The sequence below is a fragment of the Meles meles genome, chromosome 5 (assembly GCF_922984935.1).
Source record: "Meles meles chromosome 5, mMelMel3.1 paternal haplotype, whole genome shotgun sequence".
NCBI classification, from domain to species: Eukaryota; Metazoa; Chordata; class Mammalia; order Carnivora; family Mustelidae; genus Meles; species Meles meles.
This window is the reverse complement of record NC_060070.1, coordinates 141,733,277-141,752,503: the sequence shown is the minus strand read 5'-3', so window position 1 is coordinate 141,752,503 and position 19,227 is coordinate 141,733,277. Positions and strand designations below refer to the sequence as shown.

The window sequence follows — 19,227 nt, the reverse complement described above, 5'->3', positions numbered from 1 at the left end:
GCCCACTTCCCCCTCCCTCTCTCTGCCTGCCTCTCTGCCTACTTGTGATCTCTGTCTGTCAAAAAAATAAAATCTTTTTTAAAAAAATAAATAAGAATGGGGGGGGGGGGGGGCAGCATCAGCTTCCTAAGCCATGCAAGAGACCAACAGTGGTTTGGTTTTCCAACCTGATGGGCAACCATGACGGCACACGAAGGCACAGGCAGAACTGGATCCTGCGTGTATGGCAACGGACACATTCCCTTAACGTGGTCCCTGAGGCCTCTGACTTCGCACAGGCTGTTCCCACTTCTGGAATATTCTCTCCTCCCTGCCTGGAAAGTTCCCGCTCCTCCTCCTGGGAAGCCTTCAGGGATCCCCACCACCTGCTCTGCAAGCACTCCGTTCCAGGTAATACCCACTGTGACAAGCAACTGTCTACGGAACTGTTGGGTTCTCAGAACAAGAGGGTTTAGTCTCAGGGCACCTGGCTGGCTCAGTTCGGGGAGCGTGGGAGGGACGCTTGTTCTCAGGGTCGTGATGTGGAGGTTACATACATTTTTTTAGTTTTTTAATAGAAGATTTAATCTTGCTCATCTATCTTAACCCTCAAAACCTAGCATGTGTCCAGAGAAAATAGCTGAGACCCAATAAACACGGTTCAGAGAACGGTTGTTCCTTGAGGCCATTTCAGTGTCTCCAAAACCTGACACACTATTCCCCTGGGGCCCCCCTTTTCGCAACTTCCAAGCATTCAAAGGCACCCCCCCTCTTCCCGAAGAGGGAAGAATTCCTTAGCTCTTTGTGTTTGGAAGTTATCTGGCTAGGAACACATCTTACAATTTGTAATACAATGTTTTTTCAGCATTTACAGATTTTAAAAAAACAAAAACCTCCTAATTTTGAAGATTTTAAAGAGAGCAAGTAGCCCGGGTGTGGGGAAAGCAGAGGGCAAAAGAGAATCTCTAAGCCTCCCCAAAGAGCTCAGAGCCCAACCTGGGGCTCGATCTCATGATCCTGAGATCATGACCTAAGCCAAAATCAAGAGTCAGACGCTTAACCAACTATGCCACCCAGGTGCCCCAAGAATTCTTAGCCTAGGAAAAAGATCTAACCTTCAGGTTTTCAAGTGGGGAAAAAAAAAAAAACAACTTATGAACACTATTTAATACTCAATAACCTTCATGTCATGTTTTCTTAACACTCAATCCTTTTAGTAATTTCAATGCTAAAGTCCTTTGCTTTATTAGAGTCAATGATTTCTTCCTGTCGGTAATAAAACTGTTCTGGGTCTTACTCAAAGATCTGCCTTTTATACCCTGCTAACCTAGATGAATTCATTTTGTTACTCCCATGTTCAAATAAAAGCCAAAAGTAACTACAATTCTTACAACCATTTTCATGAATCGAAACTACATCGGTCTTTTAACAATTCTGTGTACTCTTTGTGGTATTTTCCTAAAGGTTTCACGTGCCATGCCGACAACTGCTGAATACGGAATAGGATAGAAGACAAGACCCATTTTAAAAAGGAAAACCAAAAATCACATTTTCCAATACTTAGGAACATGAGGAAAGACTGACAGTGTTTTGAACTGCAGAGATTCTATCACATGAAATACATAACAGGGTTTTAAAAATACAAGGGTACAGAAAGTAGACCCGAGGAAATAAAACAAATTAGTGATTTCTTTAAAAAAAAAATATATATATATAGTAGTATTCTGTCCAGTGGCAATCTTTCCAACTTTCTGAAATGTCCACATCTTCTACAACGAATTACTTTAATAACACAGAGAAAAGGGGATTTTAATGATTCTTCAAATGGTATCACCAGGAAAGCAGGTGTTTTGCCCAGACAGAACTAGTACTGATCACAGAAAGAAGTACTTGATCAAAGAAGTTATACATGGCACACAGGCAGATCATTCAGTTAAGCGTCCATCTCTTGTATGGAGATCATGAGTCGTGAGTTCAAGTCCCACAGTGGGCTCCACCGTGGATGTGGAGCCTACTTAGAAACAAAAACAAAAACAAAAAACCACCAAGTTATATGAACTGAAGTCCAGGATAACAGGAATACCGTGACATGAATACGATGGGCAGAAGTACTCTCAAATTGGCCAACACACTAAAAACACACTGTGTGTGAATAAACAGGCACTTGTTTTCATGTGGTCAGCACGGCCTACATGCACAACATAACCATAAGGTAGCTAAAAGAGTGTTTCTAAATGGAACTACGCCTGTGATCTAGACCTCCTGCCACCACCGCCACCACCAACAGACCCAGCTCGAGAACAAAAGCTCAGAATGTGACCGCTATGCTCATCCTGTCTCTACAACTACGCTTGTTCATGTGGTAGCTTGTCATCATGTATGTATGTATTTTTTATTAGAACTGATCAGACCAGCCAGTTATCAAGGACTCGTGGACTCTGAAGTGGCTAGTGGATCCCATACAGGACAAAGCAAATACACAGCATTCCCAGCGTTCTGGAAAGTTCTACATCTACAGATTTGGGATGGGTGTCGTCTCAAGACCCTGTGGCCACATCTGTGGGCAGCAGCGGTCCCTCTGCCTCTCTGTCGTCCCCCGCGAGAGCTCAGACCCAGTAAACAGGGCAAGTCTGACACACAGGGACGGCTGTCCAGGCGGCAGGGTGAAAAGCAGAGGGGAGCCGATGGAGCGGCAAGCTGACAAACGCCCTTCAGTTCAGCAGCAGATGGCTCACGGTAGCATCGGTCTACCGATGGGGAGAAGGGAAAAAGGCAAGGTTAGAACCTTTATAAAAAGCCACGCACTTATTCAGTAAACCAGACACTACAGACAAACTCTTTGCAAAGCCATTACCCCCAAAAGGTGGTTTTTATCATTGAGGATTGTAGGCAATTCTGATGCAGCTTCAGGGCAAAAGGCCAGGAATCACCAGTTAATACTCATGAACAAAGTGCTGCATGAAATTGCATATTTTGCTATCCTTGAGGCTACGGGCACAAAGAAGGGTGTAAATCCACATCCAGAGGATTCTCGGCTCGCTGTTGGGCTGGCACACACAACACACACACCCTCTCCAAAAAGACACCATCAATGCAGGGGGAGTGAAGGGACGGGGAAAGCTTCGCACACCACAAGAGAGAATCAGAGGTCACAGAGGATGCCTGTCCTTTACTTTATCTGCTTTCTACTGCCTAGCCCCCAAATTCTGCCAAAGCACCCGAATATTTCCTACCCTGACCGCCAGTGGTAGGATCTAGCAATCAGGAAGACCCTGAACAGTCCATAAAGAGTCGATCAGTCGTCACTGAAACAAAACGAAATGGGACAAAGGGATGTCTCAAGTGTTCCACTTGACGTAAGAAACCCGCTCGCGATGGTCCCCAGTTCCTTGTACAACTAGACCTCCAATGACGTCAGTGCTCGTTACAGCCTATTACAACATACCAATTTTCTTGATGCATCCAATATTACTTTAAGCGGCTAGAATCCAGGAACGGCGGTTTAATGATCTGACAGATTGCACTGTCAATGGTTACATAACATAGCCTCCATCACTTCTAAAAAGGCTGCTGCAAATATAGAAGCCCTGGAATTGTCTTTCCTTGACCCTAACCTCAAGTTGCACTAGCGTGCTGACGTACTCCCACAGTCCCTCTCTCTCTCTCTCTGCCTGCCTCCCCGCTCCACCTCTCCCCTGCAACCGGCTGCCACAGATCCACCTTCTTCCACATACCACGTGCCAGCTCAGAGACCTGAGACACCCCAATCAAGAGCTCTGTGCCCCTGCAGGGGCACCCCACATACACAAACCTACCTCCTGCCACTGCTCTAGGACAGGTTTTCCCAACACCACTAAGGAATTACCTACTGGGGAAAACTAAAGAGGGCTTCACCTCCTTCTCCCTCGGTCAGAGTTTCTGCTCCCCAAGTCGTAGGGGTGAGGTCTAGTTATGGGGGATGGCATCCAGACGCAGGGAATGCGGCAAACAGACTTTAATCCAGTCCCTGAAGTGGGCTGTTTTATACACAGCCACTACAGCTTTGATGGGAAGTACTTGGGTAATGTGTATCTAGAACCTCAACCACAATTACTCTTTGAATGCCTGCTTCCTGCCAGACACTAAGGACTTTAAATAAATCATCTCATTAATCCTAAGAATATCACCTCTGAGAAAGAAATTATTACTCCATTTACAGAGCCGGGAAACGAGGAACAAGAGCCAAACGGAATGGCCAAGTCATGTGTGTTAGCGTTCTTCTCCCTCGGTGGGACCGTGAGGCCATCCTTTCGGGGGATGACAGCATGATCCTCCCTGCCAATTTCCAGGCGGGGAGTTGGAGGGCAGCGGCCCTACCGGGGCTGGAGCTGGCAGGAGGCTGAAGGCACAAGCAGTTTTCCCCAGGAAGCGTCTAGATCATCTGCACTCACTGCTCCAGGGCCCTGAGCTCAGGCCACTGTTGGGGTCCACTGGGGAGGTGCACCTTGGGTTCACGGAGGAGCCCTTCCTTGAGGGCGTACAGTACACAGATGCCCTGAGCTCCCTGTGCCCGCCCCCTGCCTCAGCAGCACACTCTTCTGACTATGCTGCTGGAGCTGGCTTTGTCACAAAGGGACTAAGAAATTGGAGGAGGTCTAGGAGTCAGCCAGAGAAGAGGGCCAGGTTCCTCCCATCCACTACCAAGAGCAGCCACTTGATGGCAATCTTAACCTATTCCCTTGGAATTCTTCCATCAAGAGCGACCCCAGCAGGGTGGGAGCAACAAGAATGGGTTGCAGAATGTGGATGGTGCTAGAGAAAGGCCCCTTCCCGTGGCCCCAGGTGGCAGGTGCGCACGCAGGGGCGTGGAAGGAAGGATGCTGACATTCTCCCGTGGGTGATTCTCATATCCACAGACCTCTCCCGGGGGCTGGGTGGAAGTCAGGGTACAGCTTCTGCAGTCAGACAAATCGGGAAGACGGAGATTTCTCAGGCCCCATGCCACACTCACATCCGCTCTCCATCTACAGCGTGCGAGGCAGACAGATGGTAACAAACAGGATAATCAATCAATGGCAAGCTCCTGCTTCTGATCTCAGCACCTTGTCGCCTCAAACCATGGGGAAAAAAAGCCCAAAAATGGGGGGGGGGGGATCGAAAAAGGCAACTTTCTTCCGTGGTGGGTGTTACACCTGTTGAATCAATCAACCCAGCGCTTGTCTGAAATTATAAAGGGGAGGAGGGGATAAAAGCCATGTGCACGGGGTGGGGGGGGGGGGGGTGCGCACATGGCTGGGCGGCAGGGAAGCAATACAGTCACTGGATACTTCTATTTTCAGTGGCAGGAAGATTAACATCACAAGATGGGGGGGGGTATCAGAAAACTGCCCATGGTTAAGGATTCGTATCCCCCCCCCACCCCCCACGGTTCAACCCGGCCCTTTGTGATGGCTTCGTAACTCTTGGCTTCTCAATTCATAAGAAGAGTTCAGGCACAGAGTGGAGAGTTTGCCAATATTTTCCTCTGAGGGAGTCAGAAACTGCCAGCTGAGAGCCTTCCAGCTCACCCTTTAAAACTCTGTAACACTTTCCAACTGAGTAAACTGGAAAGGCCCTTTTCAAATAACACTGGTCTGAAGTTGGGTAAACTGCTGAGTGAGGACAGGGTAAAGCAGCTCTGGTCCAGGCTAAGCAATTTGCAATGCAGATCCCTCCAGAAATCACCAGGCCTCCTGCACGCCAAGACAGTAAATGTGTACCATTTCCACTGGGGGGTCACCTGCCCTACTCCTGTCTGGACAGGAGTCGCTGACCTTCTAGCATCACTCTAGATGGGAAGGTACCACTTTTTTCAAAAGCGGGGATTTAAACTCCTGCATAAATAACGCAAGCCCAGTAGGGCGAAGGTATCAGAACTAAAACGGGTACATGTTTCCAAAGGGAGACTCTGAGCTGCCTTCAGTGCGTCGAAATGCAATGGAAATCATTCAAAGCTGTTGGAAAATTGGAAGGAAACTGCCATCTGAGGAAGCACCAAGAGCTGATGGCGGGTTTGGGGGCGGGGGGATCGTCTCAGGCACAGAGGTCTTTCTCTGTCACCAAGACCAGGTGCCACACACCCCATCAGAAGACCTGCCTACCCACCAAAAGTTAACAGGAAGGCAGTGAAGGGATGGACCCAGAGGCCACTGGAGGGGCCCCTGTGTGCAGAGCCGAAATCACCAGCTCCAAAGCATGAATGAACCAAGAGCACTAGTGAAAGATCAGGGAACAGGAGACCGCAGGAGAGCTTGAGTAACAAACTGTAAATTAAGGAATTTATGGGTTGTAGGGTAAGTTCCCAAAAGCATACCCCGTTATCACCCTTCTGGCTTTAAGGATATGCCAAACAGGACACTGAACATTTACCGTGGCTCAGGTTATTTCCAAAAGCGAGGTAAGAGGCCCTCTAAAGTTGGGGGAAATGGGACGGAAGAAGTTCAAGAGCAAAGTAAAACTGCACTAGGGCCATTGTAGATCAGATCGTCATTAATGCTCCGTCAATCCACCCCAGAACACAAATCACGGCGTGGCCCAGAGCGCCTATCCCCACTATCTCCAGGTAAGGAGGAGGTCAGGGACGTGAGCATCCACCGAGCTGCACACAGATAAACTCCATGCCAGAACAAGTCCACCTGGGCGGAGGGCAGCCCTGTCTGGGGAGCCCTCCCAGGCTCTTCCCCTTCCTGTACAAGTTGAGAAGTAAAACCAATTGGAAAGCCTTGACCTAAATTACACTCACAGCATATAAAAGTAAATTGAATCCGTGTATAAAATACAAATAAAATGAATGTGTGTATAACAAACAAGATCCATCAACCTCTAGTAAGGCCATGATTTTTCCCACGCTGAAAACAGAAACATTCCTCCAGGGCCATCCCGATTCCCGGCTCCCTCCCGGATCCCTGGAGCCTTTAAAATAACCCGATTTGCCCTGATTTGCCCCAATTTGCCCATTCCTTCAGGATCCTGGCCTCCAGCAGCTCGCCAGCTCAGGAGACTTGTTTCAATCCCCACTGAAGTATGGGATTTAGAGAAACACAAGAGGTCTCAAAAAGGCAGGCCTGTAATAAATAAAAACCCAAGCTTAATTCCGTCCAACTGAGAGGAACAATAACTTCTCCAAGGTCAAAAAAGTTCTTAGGGGTTCCCGGCATACCAGGAAACCCTTCTAATACCCACATAAGCACAAAAGGAAACACGCTGCAGATGAACACGGAAATTAACTTAACCGAAAATTAAAATGAAATAAAACTGTTAGTATCTCAGAGCCCTACCCCAGTGCCAGTATTGGTAGTAAGACTGCCCCACCCCAAAGGCCTATGTTGAAGCCCCAAAACCCATTGTGACCGTATTTGGACAGAGCCTGCAAGGAGGTGAGAAAAGTAAATGAGGTCATCGTAATGGGGGGAGGGGGGCGCGGGGGCGCAACACACAATAATCTGCTAGGGCCAGTGTCCTCACAAGGAGAGGAAGAGACACCTACGCACTCTGTCCCCCACTCTCAGTCTAGTGAGGATATGGCCAGGAAGCCATTCCTCACCAGGAAGGACTGGCTGGCACCCCAGTTCCGGGACCTCCAGCCTCCAGAACAAGGAGAAATGTATTTCTGTCTAAACCACCCCACCCAGCCTACGGTATTTTCTTAGGGCAGCAGGAGCTGACTAATACATAGACGTTCGCCACAGCCGTAAAAAAAATGAACAGAAATCAGCCATTTGACCACGCTGCTCCCCCTCCATTTGCATCCTCACGGCCATGGGGCAACTTACAGGCTCCAGACAAGAATCACTCCCACTGAAAACACACATATCAGCAGAGAAGGGATATGCCCTAGGGATGCCTCTTCAGCTTGTCTTTGGGGAAAAGCCATGTCTGGAACCCCAATTCCAAGAATCTCTTGAATTCTTGAACCAAGACTGTGATTTCTCAACACTCGCAGAGGGGGGAACACCAAGCAGGAGGAGAGGCAGAGCTGTTCAAACGCTCGTTAGATCCAGACTTGCACACGGCTCAGGACCAAAAACGTAAGCCCAGTTCAAGACCGAGAATCTGGGGCGCTTGGGTGGCTCAGTGGGTTAAAGCCTCTGCCTTTGGCTCAGGTCATGATCCCAGGGTCCTGGGATGGAACCCCGCATGGGGCTCTCTGCTCAGCAGGGAGCCTGCTTCCCTTCCCCTCTCTCTGCCTGCCTCTCTGCCTACTTGTGATCTCTCTCTGTCAAATAAATAAATAAAATCTTTAATTAAAAAAAAAAAAAAAAGACCGAGAATCTGACTCCACCAATACCACCTGGAGATGGAGAAGGTCATTCCTGGCCATGTCCAACTGCAGGGGGTCTTTTATTCATGCTTACCTAACTAAAGCCAGGGCTTCTGGTACATTCTGGGAAAACACAAACCCAGTTATGGTAAAAGGTTTAAAAAAAAAAAAAAAAGACAGCTACGGTGACAAACCCCAAAATGAACACATACTTTCATTTGGAAGGAGAAGGTATATGACTAGCATTTCTGGGCTGATGGAAAAGTCCTCAGTCTGTAATAGAGCACTTGTCACATGGGTATAGGAGCATTTGGAAATCCATCAAATCATAAAAATAAGAGGTCGCAGAGCGTACAGGTTACCTCAATTAAAAAAAAAAGGGTGGTCGGGGTGCCTGGGTGGCTCAGTGGGTTAAAGCCTCTGCCTTCCGCTCAGGTCATGTTCCAGGGGTCCTGGGATCAAGCCCCACATCTACTCCGCAGGGAGCCTGCTTCCTTCCTCCTCTCTCTCTGCCTACTTGTGATCTCTGTCAAATAAATAAATAAAATCTTTAAAAAAAAGAAAAAATAAGGGTGGGGGGGTAGGATCTGAGTCAGGAGTCCTAGGGTCAAATCCTGATTACACTGCTTAGTTATGTAGCCTTGTGCAAGCTGCTTAACATCAGAGATCCACAACACAAACCCACAAAATTAGGATAGCAACAGATTACGATGTTACGAGATTAGAAGGAGTGACTTACTTCTTCTAAGCTCAATTTTAACTTAAACTCCCAAACAATGTATCCTGTACCTGAACACGCAAACTAGAAATAGCATTAAGAAAACGTACGGGGTGGGGGTGCCTGGGTGGCTCACTCTGCTAAGCACCGGACTCTTGGTTTCAGCTCCGATCATGATCTCCAGATCATGAGATCAAGCCCCATGTCAGGCTCCGTGCTTTGTACAGAGTCTGCTTGGGACACTCTCCCCCTCTGCCACTTCTCTGTGCACACATTCTCACTCATTCTCTCCCAAATGAATTAATCTTTAGAAAGAAAGAAGCAAAGGAAAGGAAAAGAAAAAGGAAGAAAAATGAAAGGAAAGGTAAGATATAGGGTGATCCAATCCTAAGAAAGTTTAGGATGGTAAGACTTGGAAATTTATGACAACCATGAATAAACGGGCTTCAGAGACAGGGAAAACAGCATAGGGGAAGGTGTCAGACGGTATTTCCGAACTAAAAGCTGGAGTCATACGTGGGACACTCAACCCCTGATCAGACCGGAGCAGGTCCACAGCAAGGCAGAGGGTGCTGGCAGGGGGAGGCGGGAGCAGCCGGTGGGCAGAAAGCGGTCTGCACACCTCTACACTACACACACTCTGCAGAGCGCCCAGGAGTCTACTCAGCGTAGACTTTCAATCTACAGCGGGGAGAGAACTCAGAGCTAGTGAACAACAAGAACACAAGGTCAGGCAGTGCAAATTCTACGCAGACAAATATTACAAGGTAAAGAGTGAAAGGGTAACAGACCAAGGAAAGACTTTTGATAGGATGCTCAAGAGGGACACTCCAGTTCAAACCTCCGAGTTTGAGCAGGCACCTGAAACACGAGCAGGGATGAAACACGCAGTTCTCTAAAGGGAGACAGCTGTCAACAGAAGGATCAGAAAGCACAGAAGCTCTGGGTGCTGGGGTGGCTCAGACAGTCAAGCATCTGACTCCTGATCTCAGCTCCGGTCATGATCTCATTCTGAAACTGGGCTCTGAGTCAGGCTCTGCACTGAGCAGAGCCTGCTTCAGATTCTCTCTCCCTCTCCCCCTGCACACACTCTCAAAAAATAATTAAGTTTTCTTTAAAAAAAAAAAAGGCACAAAAACTGGGGTGCCTGGGTGGCTCAGTCAGTTAGGCATCTGCCTTCAAGCTCAGGTCATGATCCCAGAGTCCTGGGATTGAGCCCAGCATTGGGCTCCTCCCTTCCTTCCTCCCGCTCTCTGCCCCTCCCCCACTCGTGTTTTCTCCCTCTCTCTAATAAATAAAATCCTAAAAAAATAAATACATAAAACACAAAAATTCTGGTGCACTTCGAATAGCAAGAAGGCCAAACCAGGGGAGGCAGTGAGACTAGACAGATACTGTGGCCCACATCATATGGTCAGGGTAAGGATGCTAAGCTATCACACTAAGAGAGTATGTACTAATCTGCATTATGAAGGACTATGAAAGCCCACATTCTGACTCCTGCCTGGAGGGACAAAAAGGCAGAAGCTGAGATCAGAGAACATCGGGGATCCCAGCCCAAGCTAGAGGTTTCTGGCTAGTGGCAGTAGTGTGGGCTCAGATTCGGAAGATGTGAATTTGCAACAAACAGGTTTTGCTAAAGGAAGGAATGCAAAGTATAGGAAAAAACAGAAGTACAGATCACTCCAAGGCTTAGGCCAAAGGAACTAGAAAAATGGAACTGGCATTTACGGGCAACGGGAAGATGGGCAGAGCAGAGGACAGACTCAGCTGGACACAGAGTTGGTGTTGGGGCAGTTCATGTTCACGAGACCGTCTAAGAAATCTGTGTCGAAGCCAAGTAAGCAAGGGGAGTTCAGGACAGGTTTGATCATGTCAAATACTGCCAAAGGGGCGAATAAGGATACACTGACTGGAATCTTGAGTTGGCAATCAAGGTCATTATGAAGCCTTAATCGAGGCCTGATTCCAGGGATTCAAAGGAGAATGAAAGCAGAAAGGATATTAACATGAATATAGACAGTAGAGGGTACAGCCTGGGTAGACATTTTCTTTCAAGGCACACGCCGTAAAGACAGACATGACAGCAGGGGGGATATGCAAGATCAGAAGAGGGATTATTTTATCATGAAAGCAACCATAACATGTTTTGTTTACTGATGGCAATCATCTAGGAGAGAACTAAATGATGAAGAGGGATAAGTTCCAGAATGATGTCCCTGTAGAGATGAGAAAGGGAGATCACGGCAGATATCCGTCCTCCTGCCCTCAGGACCCCTCATAGCTGGGCTTGTCGAAGAACCGAGACAGGCAGGAGAGAGCACACATGCACTTTCTCTGCCCCCGCCTGCCACACACATACACCCCTACCTGTCATAGGTCCCTCCTCTTAGAACAGCCCAGATTTGGCAAGGATGATGAGGACAGCGCTAACAGAGGAAGTGGGCTGGGAGGGCTAGAGGGGTAAGGGGCCTCCAGCACAAAGTGACAGGAAAGAAGAGCAATGGCGTTCCGTTGTATGACTCCCAAACCCCGTCTCTGTTCTAAAGACACGATCAAGCGTCAACCAAACAGTGCGATCAAGAAAAGCCCCGAGTGTCCCTTAGGTCCAGGACAGACCACATGAAAGCCACAAGAAAGACATCAAGTCTTCTGACACGATCATTTTCTAGGATAAAAAGTTTATTGGTTTTTTTAAAAAAAAAAAAGAATAAATTTAAGTTGTTTTCAGTGAAGTGTATTTACCCTTCATCTCACCCAGCTTTTACATGGAGTGCTTTCTCATACGTGAAGGGGGAGGAACAGAAGGAAGAAGGGTCTCAGGTTGGAGAGTTCCAGATACCCAACCTGAGGCAGCCGCATGAGGGCAGCCTGAGCCCGCGGTGCCCACAGCTTACAAAGGACACGGAGTCGGACACATGGGTGGTGGGGTAAACCACTTTCGCTAGGAGGAAACAAGCGAACACCCAAAGAACGGTCTCTCCTGTTGGAGGGACCATCATTAGAAAAGCTGGACATGATCACTGCAGGCGAACACTGTGGGCCCAGAGCAGACAGGAGAGGTGTCCCCCGTCAGCCGACAGAAGGCACCCATACGACCATGACCGACTTTTCAAATACAGCCGCGTACATCAAGTTCCATCTGTGGGACGATGTGCTCGGACTTTTCATTTGGGCTCACAAAACATCTTTATTTTATGCAGAACAATGACCCTGCAGGAGTTGGGACCAAGTTTCATTTCACAATCAACACATCAGGAATCTTTAAGATTTTCAAGGAGCTGAAGATTCTAGTCCTTAGAAGAAAGAAGGTTTGTATGCAGGGGAGTTGGGGGGTGTCCCCTATATCCACATCTCCAGCTTTGGCCCCTGACTACAAGTCGGCAGTGGTTGCCAGAAAGGCCCATCCCCCTCCAGCGTGACACCAGGACCGGTGGCCCTCGGAGGACTGCCAACCCCGTGGTTCAGCAGCAGCATTAAAAATACAAAGTTCGGGGCACTTGGGTGGCTCAGTTGGTTAAGCATATATCTTCGGTTTGGGTCATGATCTCAGGGTCCTGGACCGAGCCCCTGCATCAGGCTCCTCGCTCAGCAGAGAGCCTGCTTCTCCCTCTCCCTCTCCCTGCTGCTCCGCCCACTGTGTACTCACTCTCTATCTCTCCGCCAAATAAATAAATAATCTTTTTTTTTTTTTTTAAGCAGATTAGGGGTGCGTGGGTGGCTCAGTGGGTTAAGCCTCTGCCTTTGGCTCAGGTCATGATCTCAGGGTCCTGGGATCCAGCCCCACATCAGGCTCTCTGCTCCGCGGGGAGCCTGCTTCCTCCACTCTCTCTGCCTGCCTCTCTGCCTAGTTGTGATTTCTCTCTGTCGAATATATAAAATATTTAAAAAAAAAAAAAAGTAGATTAAAAAAAAAAAAAAGCTCTACCTCTCAGTGAAGAAAGAAAATGAACGCATCTGTGTACCGGTGACGGGCCTCAGGAGGGCGAGCGGGCAGGACGAGTGCCATCTCTGGATTCCCTCGATCGATAACATGCGCGACAGAGGTTCGCATTCACATCACATCCACCCCACACCACCCCCGAAGCCTCCTTCCCCAGCACAGGATCGCACATTATCTCTTTCAAAAGAAACACCTTTTAGAAAAAGCGTCCTCCTCCAAATTCTTATTTTTGGAATCCTATCTTTACTTCTTTTTATCAGACAGGTGGCGCAGAAAGCAGCAGCTGCCAGGGGCCACCTGTGCGGGCCAACGACGAATCCTCGCCGCAGTACCACGTCCGCATCCACAGAATGGTCTGCTCGGGAGATGACAACGACTGAGATGTGGACCGAGTGCCGGGATCGGTGGGGAGTCAGCAGTGGGTGCTCAGCACGGACAGGCCACCAGGACCACCGCAAGGGCGCAAGGAAGAGGAGCCCGGGTCCCTCAAACCCACTCAAGGCTCTTCGGCTGGCCAGAGGCCTTGCTCGATCTCAGATGACATTTATAGGAAGCAAATGAAACTCAAAATACAGCTAATAGCTCCCCTCTCTTACTGTGTAATTATGTGTACTCATTTGTGTAGCATGTTATTATTTAAATGTCCCTAATTTCAGCCCCGGCGGGCCAAGGGCCCTAAAGAGTGGCCGAGGCCTCAGCCTCTGCCAGCCGTTCCTGAAGCTTTTGTCAAATTTATGACAGCCAGAGTGGCATTATCTATGGCAGGAAGCAGACAGAAGGCTCTCACAATCAGCAAAAATCCGAGCCCCACCTCCGCCAGACCCGGCTCTAACCAGCCATCCATAATGGGGGTTTCAGTCCCTCGACAGATGATCCGTGAGGCTGTTCAAGATTCACATTCACTACCTCTACTAGGATTAAAAACAAACAGAAAACAACAACAACAAAACCACAACCTCATTCCCGGTCACTTCAGAACTACAAAAGCAAGACGGATGGCCAACATGGATTTCATGACATAAACTACGAGCTCTCCCCACAGTCTTATGTCTGGCTGGGTTATTATGACGACCCGAGACCCAGAGAAATGGGGCGGCAGAGTTCAGCCACTCAGATAAAAACTGCCGCCTTCTGCGCCGGGTTCCCAGACACCCGACCCCTCACACGCTTCATCATCCTCGTGGGCCAAGGATTTAGCGGAAGTGATGTCAATTCATTCTCAAATTAGAGAAAAAGTTAACATCAAGCTCCTCCTATTGTCAACGCAGAGTATTATTTGAAGGTGGAATTTTCCGCAGGAAACACTGGGAGGACGGATAACCCAGAAACAGCTCAGAAAAGTGATATGGGGGTGGGGGGATCAAACGCCTTGTTTTCAATACCAGTGCTGCAAAGATACGGTGTAATTTTCACCCCTTCTGCCTCCTTAAATAAGCGCTAGATCCAAAGTTCCGGGACGTGAGCTCTAATTCCAGTTCTGCTGCAGCACAGTTGACAGCTGTGTGACCTTGGGAAAGTCACTACCACACAGAGCACTCCCAAAGCCACACCAGGACACTCTTCAGCTTACAGCTGAACACACCAGGGGCCTCAGAGGTAGGTCATCACCCAAGATCCCCAAGCTGCAAAACTAGGGGTAAGGGGAAGAGACGGACGATGGCACAGGGGCAGCAGTGACCCCACCCCGGTTCTGGGCACAGGCACCCCCTACAACCCCCGTCTGGTCAGCTTCCTTCCCCGCGTCCTAGACCAAGGGCTCTGTACTGGGCACAGCTTCAAAACTCCACCGCCAGACAGATTCCTGTGACCATTAACACTGAACCAGTGGATTCCAGTGTTTACAAGGGAACCTCAGGGGGTCCTGTGATGAACCGAAACAAAATAAAAAAGGAAACATGTCACCTGGCAGGGCTGTGAAAACCGCTCTCCCCCCACTAACCTATCTTCATTTGCCCGACAGTGAAAAACCCCAAAATGGGGTGCTGTGATGTCCAGCTCAGGACAAGGTCCTTCCACCGCGTAGTATGGGAATGAGGTTTATGAAGTGTCCGCGGAACAGTGACACATACACAGGCATCCGCGCGCGCGCGCGCACACACTGCCTGCAACCCTCCTACCCCCAACCTCAGCCACCAGAACAGCCTGGGATGCTGCACGGCCTCCTGCTTTCTCTGGACCGTGCGCCCTGAGAGCGCACTGCCGAGGTCCGGGGACCTCCAGAGAAGGAGCTATTCCCCAGCCAGTGAGCAATGCTGTTTCCCGATCTCTCCGGCAGGCCCCCAGTGAGAAAGCACGCTTCAACCCGTTAGTGGCCTCTAAGACCGTTCTTCTTACAACCAGAGGGGCTTATTTAGAAGTGCTACGGAAATCCACGACACAGAATGACAGACATGTGGACTTTGGACGGGTGGCTGCGTGGACACCAACGGGAACCAGAAACGGGCATCTTCACAGCAATCCCACAGCCGAGAGAGAGAGAGAGACGCCGGCCTTGGTGTCAGTGTCTCGGACTGAACACTAGACAGGAAAACGACAGGCCGGTCTTCATCAGCATGAAATATAAACTACCACAACAAAAACCCATTTTCTTTATGAAATTGGTACAAGAATTCTTTAAAGTCTCTAACGATCCCCAGCAGGGCAGTCTTTGCCAGTCTTCTTAGAACTCCTTCCTGGCCTTTGTCAACCCTTCAACGAGGCCAGTTAAAAACAAGAGCTACCTTTGCTCCACGAGGCTGGCAGCGCCTGCGAGGCCTCTAGAAGGGGTTTAGTTTTTGTTCTTTTACCTAAATCCCACCTTTACTTAATCCTGGACACCTGGCAAACTTGTCCTAAAAGTGAGGTTTTTTTCCTCTCAGATGGGTTGATGTTTGTTGTTGTTGTTGTTGTTAAGATTCCAAAACCACTAAGGCTGTACCACACGATGTACATAGCAGAATGAGATTATGCCTTATCACGACAGTGACCTCTAACCACCCCTGCTCTGCTGTAACCTTCAGGGTACAAGGAGACTCTCCCAGGCCACGCTCCCCTCAAACACATAAAAAGCCAGACACTACGTTCAACGTGAAGCAAGGACACCGGGAACAATCACGTCACACAGAGGGCCGGATTCTAGACTGGGGGCATCAGATTCTACTAATTGTGCTTCTGTGTAGGTAGGGTATATATATATATATATATCCCCATCCCATATAGATGTGGACTCTGACTTCCAGAAGCTTAAGTCACACAGAAACAGAAAAGGGACAGGCCCTGGGTGGGTGGCAGGGCAAACCCACGTTTAGTTCAGGGAGGGTGTCCCTGGAAACACAGCCAAGGCTCCATGCGGGTCCCACCTGCAGGCACTAATCCCAACAAGAGACTCCCCCAGGGGTGCCTGGGGGGCTCAGTTGCTAAGCGTCTGCCTTGGGCTCAGGACATGATCCCAGGGTCCTGGGATCGAGCCCGGCATCGGGCTCCCTGCTCAGCGGGGAGCCTGCTTCTCCCTCTACCACTCCCCCACTTATGCTCCCTCTCTTGCCATCTCTCTCTCTGTGTCAAATAAATAAGTAAAATCATTAAAAAAGAGGCTCCCCCAGACAACCCACCTTACAATGAAGCCAACTGAAGGACAGTGGACACCCGAGGTGAACGTGTCCACTGGACCCTGGCAAGTTCTCAAGTAGCCCACATGTCCCGACGCTGTCACTCCACGGAGCAGAGCAGAGACTCTAAAAAAAGAACAACCACCTCTCCCGTGTCTCTCTCCTTGCTCCAAGCCACGTGCCAATCAGAACATGGTCCATTCATTCACATTTATCTAGAATTCCAAAGGACTAACGAGGAAGACTGTGGAAGACCACCCTAGCCACATCCCCTGAACGAACACAGACTGTAACCAAATGCGTGTTCTAAAATGGGTGTCCACTGGGTGGTTTCAGGCCCGTCCTCCTAAAAAGCCCATGATAAAGAGTCAGCGGAATAAACTCAGAAGAGCACGGTTCCTTCCAGGCTGCAAGACCTCGGGTAGCCACACGGCTGTCCTCGCAGACGCACAGGAATTCCAGGCCACCGTCTACTACCTGTGCCATGCAACCACCTGCCCGGCCTGCTCAGCAAGGAAGGAAGCAGGTCCTCAGCCGGCCGCTGAGCCAGCAAGCAGGAAGGGCAGCGGGCACCCACGAGACTCAAACTACTTCCTACACAAACAGGAAAAGAACCAGGAGCTCCAGGGTGCGGCGAGATCCAAGGAGAAAGACAGACACCCACAGAAAAACCGGTAAGACAGACTCTACCTTCAAACCGGGACCCAGCAGAAATCAGATCCCAGCCCCCATCTTATCTGTAGGGAACAGACTAATTAAGGCACCTTGCCAATTATATTACACAGCACATAAAGCACATAAAAATGAATCCATCAACCCAGTAGGATGTCCAAAATAACTGCCATTAGGGGCCTAACCTGACAAGCACAAGCTGCCCGAAACACATCCGATTCAGAAACAAGGTCGTGCCCAAAGATACCATCCGGTTCCAACAAAAGAGGCAACTCACCATTCACCGTTTTCAGGCTCCCAGCAATGCCTTCCCCGTGCTGCCTCTTCTGGGCATTCTTGAACTCCTTCAGAGACAAATAAAGGACTTTACGTACCACCCTTTCTTCTGACCATGGAATCCCATCACTGTCATCCTGGAGAAACAGAAGAAAGGGAGAAGGGAAATCACTAAAAAAAAAAAAAAGGGGGGGGGTAGGTGGGCAAGTAAATACTAAGAGTTTGAATCAACTTAAAAAAAAAAAAATCTAAACAAGCATCATGCAACCAAGACCCAGCTCTGGAGGCCAGAATTCCATCCTGCGGTCATGGTTCCAGCACTGCTCCTAGCAAAAAGCTGAAGGGCGTGGAAGGGAGACAAGCACCTCGCTTTCTTTACAAGCCCTGCGCCCAAATACCCTCATTAACCAGTAACACTGCAGTTTCATATTCCGGGCAAAATTCAGAAAGAGGTGTTTTGTGCACCCATAAGCGGAGGCCCGAGGAGCCAGTGTGCCTCCGAAGTTCCACAGAGCAATGCCAGAAGGTGCCCTGCCTTACCACCCTGAGCTGGGCTCCTTCAGAAATAGCTGCTGGGGGCGGGGGTTGGTGCTGCCTGCCAAGAATTCACTGTTCAATCAGAATAGATGAAATGGGATCTCCACTGACCCCTCAGTCACAGAAAGGAGCCCTAATTAGGAAAGAGCACAAGCGGCGGGGGCGCGTGAATCCTGGTGGGCAGCGGTAGGACGTCTGGGAGGGAAGGGGTGACTTAAAGGGGAAGGGGGGAAGGAAAAAAAGAAAGAAAAATACACACAGGTTAATAATAGGTCTTGAAGGTCTAATTTGCGAGGCTCCCTTATGTCTGCGGTATCAGATGCGGTGCACGCTCCCGAGAGAGGCGGGGAACACGTGAAGGGCAGGTTGGGCAAATCCGAGGAGCTAGCCCGTGCCAGCCCAGCCACTCCAGCAGTAAAGGCAGAAAGACAGAGGAGGGGCGAGGAGCAGCCAGAGGAGGAGGGGAGGGAGCCCCCCCAGCTGGGGAGGGAGGTCAGATCCCACTCTGGAATCAGACTTGGTGGATCCGGGATCTGAGCAGAGAGGAGACTGCTGTAGGGAACCAGCCAGAAGGTGTGTGTAAGATCTGAAGTATTGCTTCGCACAAGGCCAAGGACAGCCCTAGGTTCTCGCCTGTGCGCATCTGCCTACTGTCTGCAAATGCAAGAAGTCCTTAATTAAGTTCACACTCATGTCAAGACTTAAGCATTTTAGAGCCTTTCAGCTTAGAAGGATGGGAGCTTCTCAGATCCTCGGGGCCTTCGGAGAATAAGGAGAACGTTAATACCGTAGGTAAAAGCAGGAAGGGAGGATGGATATTCAGGTTCCTTCTGCTCAGGCCTTACACCCCAAGAGCCAGCCCGGGGCTGTGGTCCTGCCTGCCAGACGGAGCAGTTTCACCCTCCCTGCCGCCCGCAGGTCCCGGGAAACCTCCACAGGACTTGGTCGGGGAGGGGCAGATGACCCGAGGGCTTTTCCAGCACGCGCATTCCTAAATTCTGCAATAACACAAACTACCTGTTAGAAATTCGACCACAGAGACTCTAAAGCCCTAAATAACTTGAAACTGCACTCCGGTTAAGCTGCCAGGATTTTCCCCCCAGAGAGCGCACTTCCATCTTCCGTAGTAAGGGGGAAGAGAGCCCTGGGAAAGAAGAACTAGGATATCCACCTTGCCCACGCCATCCTCCCACTCCTGCAGACCGGCCAAGCGGAGATTTCCGCTGGCTCCAAGGAG

General features: G+C 49.5%; 1 protein-coding gene across 2 annotated transcripts in view; it reads right to left on the bottom strand.

The window, feature by feature from the left end:
• JARID2 (jumonji and AT-rich interaction domain containing 2) overlaps positions 1–19,227 on the bottom strand; it is a 257,277-nt gene that overhangs the window by 119,945 nt on the left and 118,105 nt on the right. For both annotated transcript variants that reach the window (XM_046004327.1, XM_046004329.1), the window contains exon 2: positions 17,455–17,590. In XM_046004327.1, the coding sequence (XP_045860283.1) occupies positions 17,455–17,590 (136 nt within the window). The remainder of the gene's footprint in view (positions 1–17,454; positions 17,591–19,227) is intronic.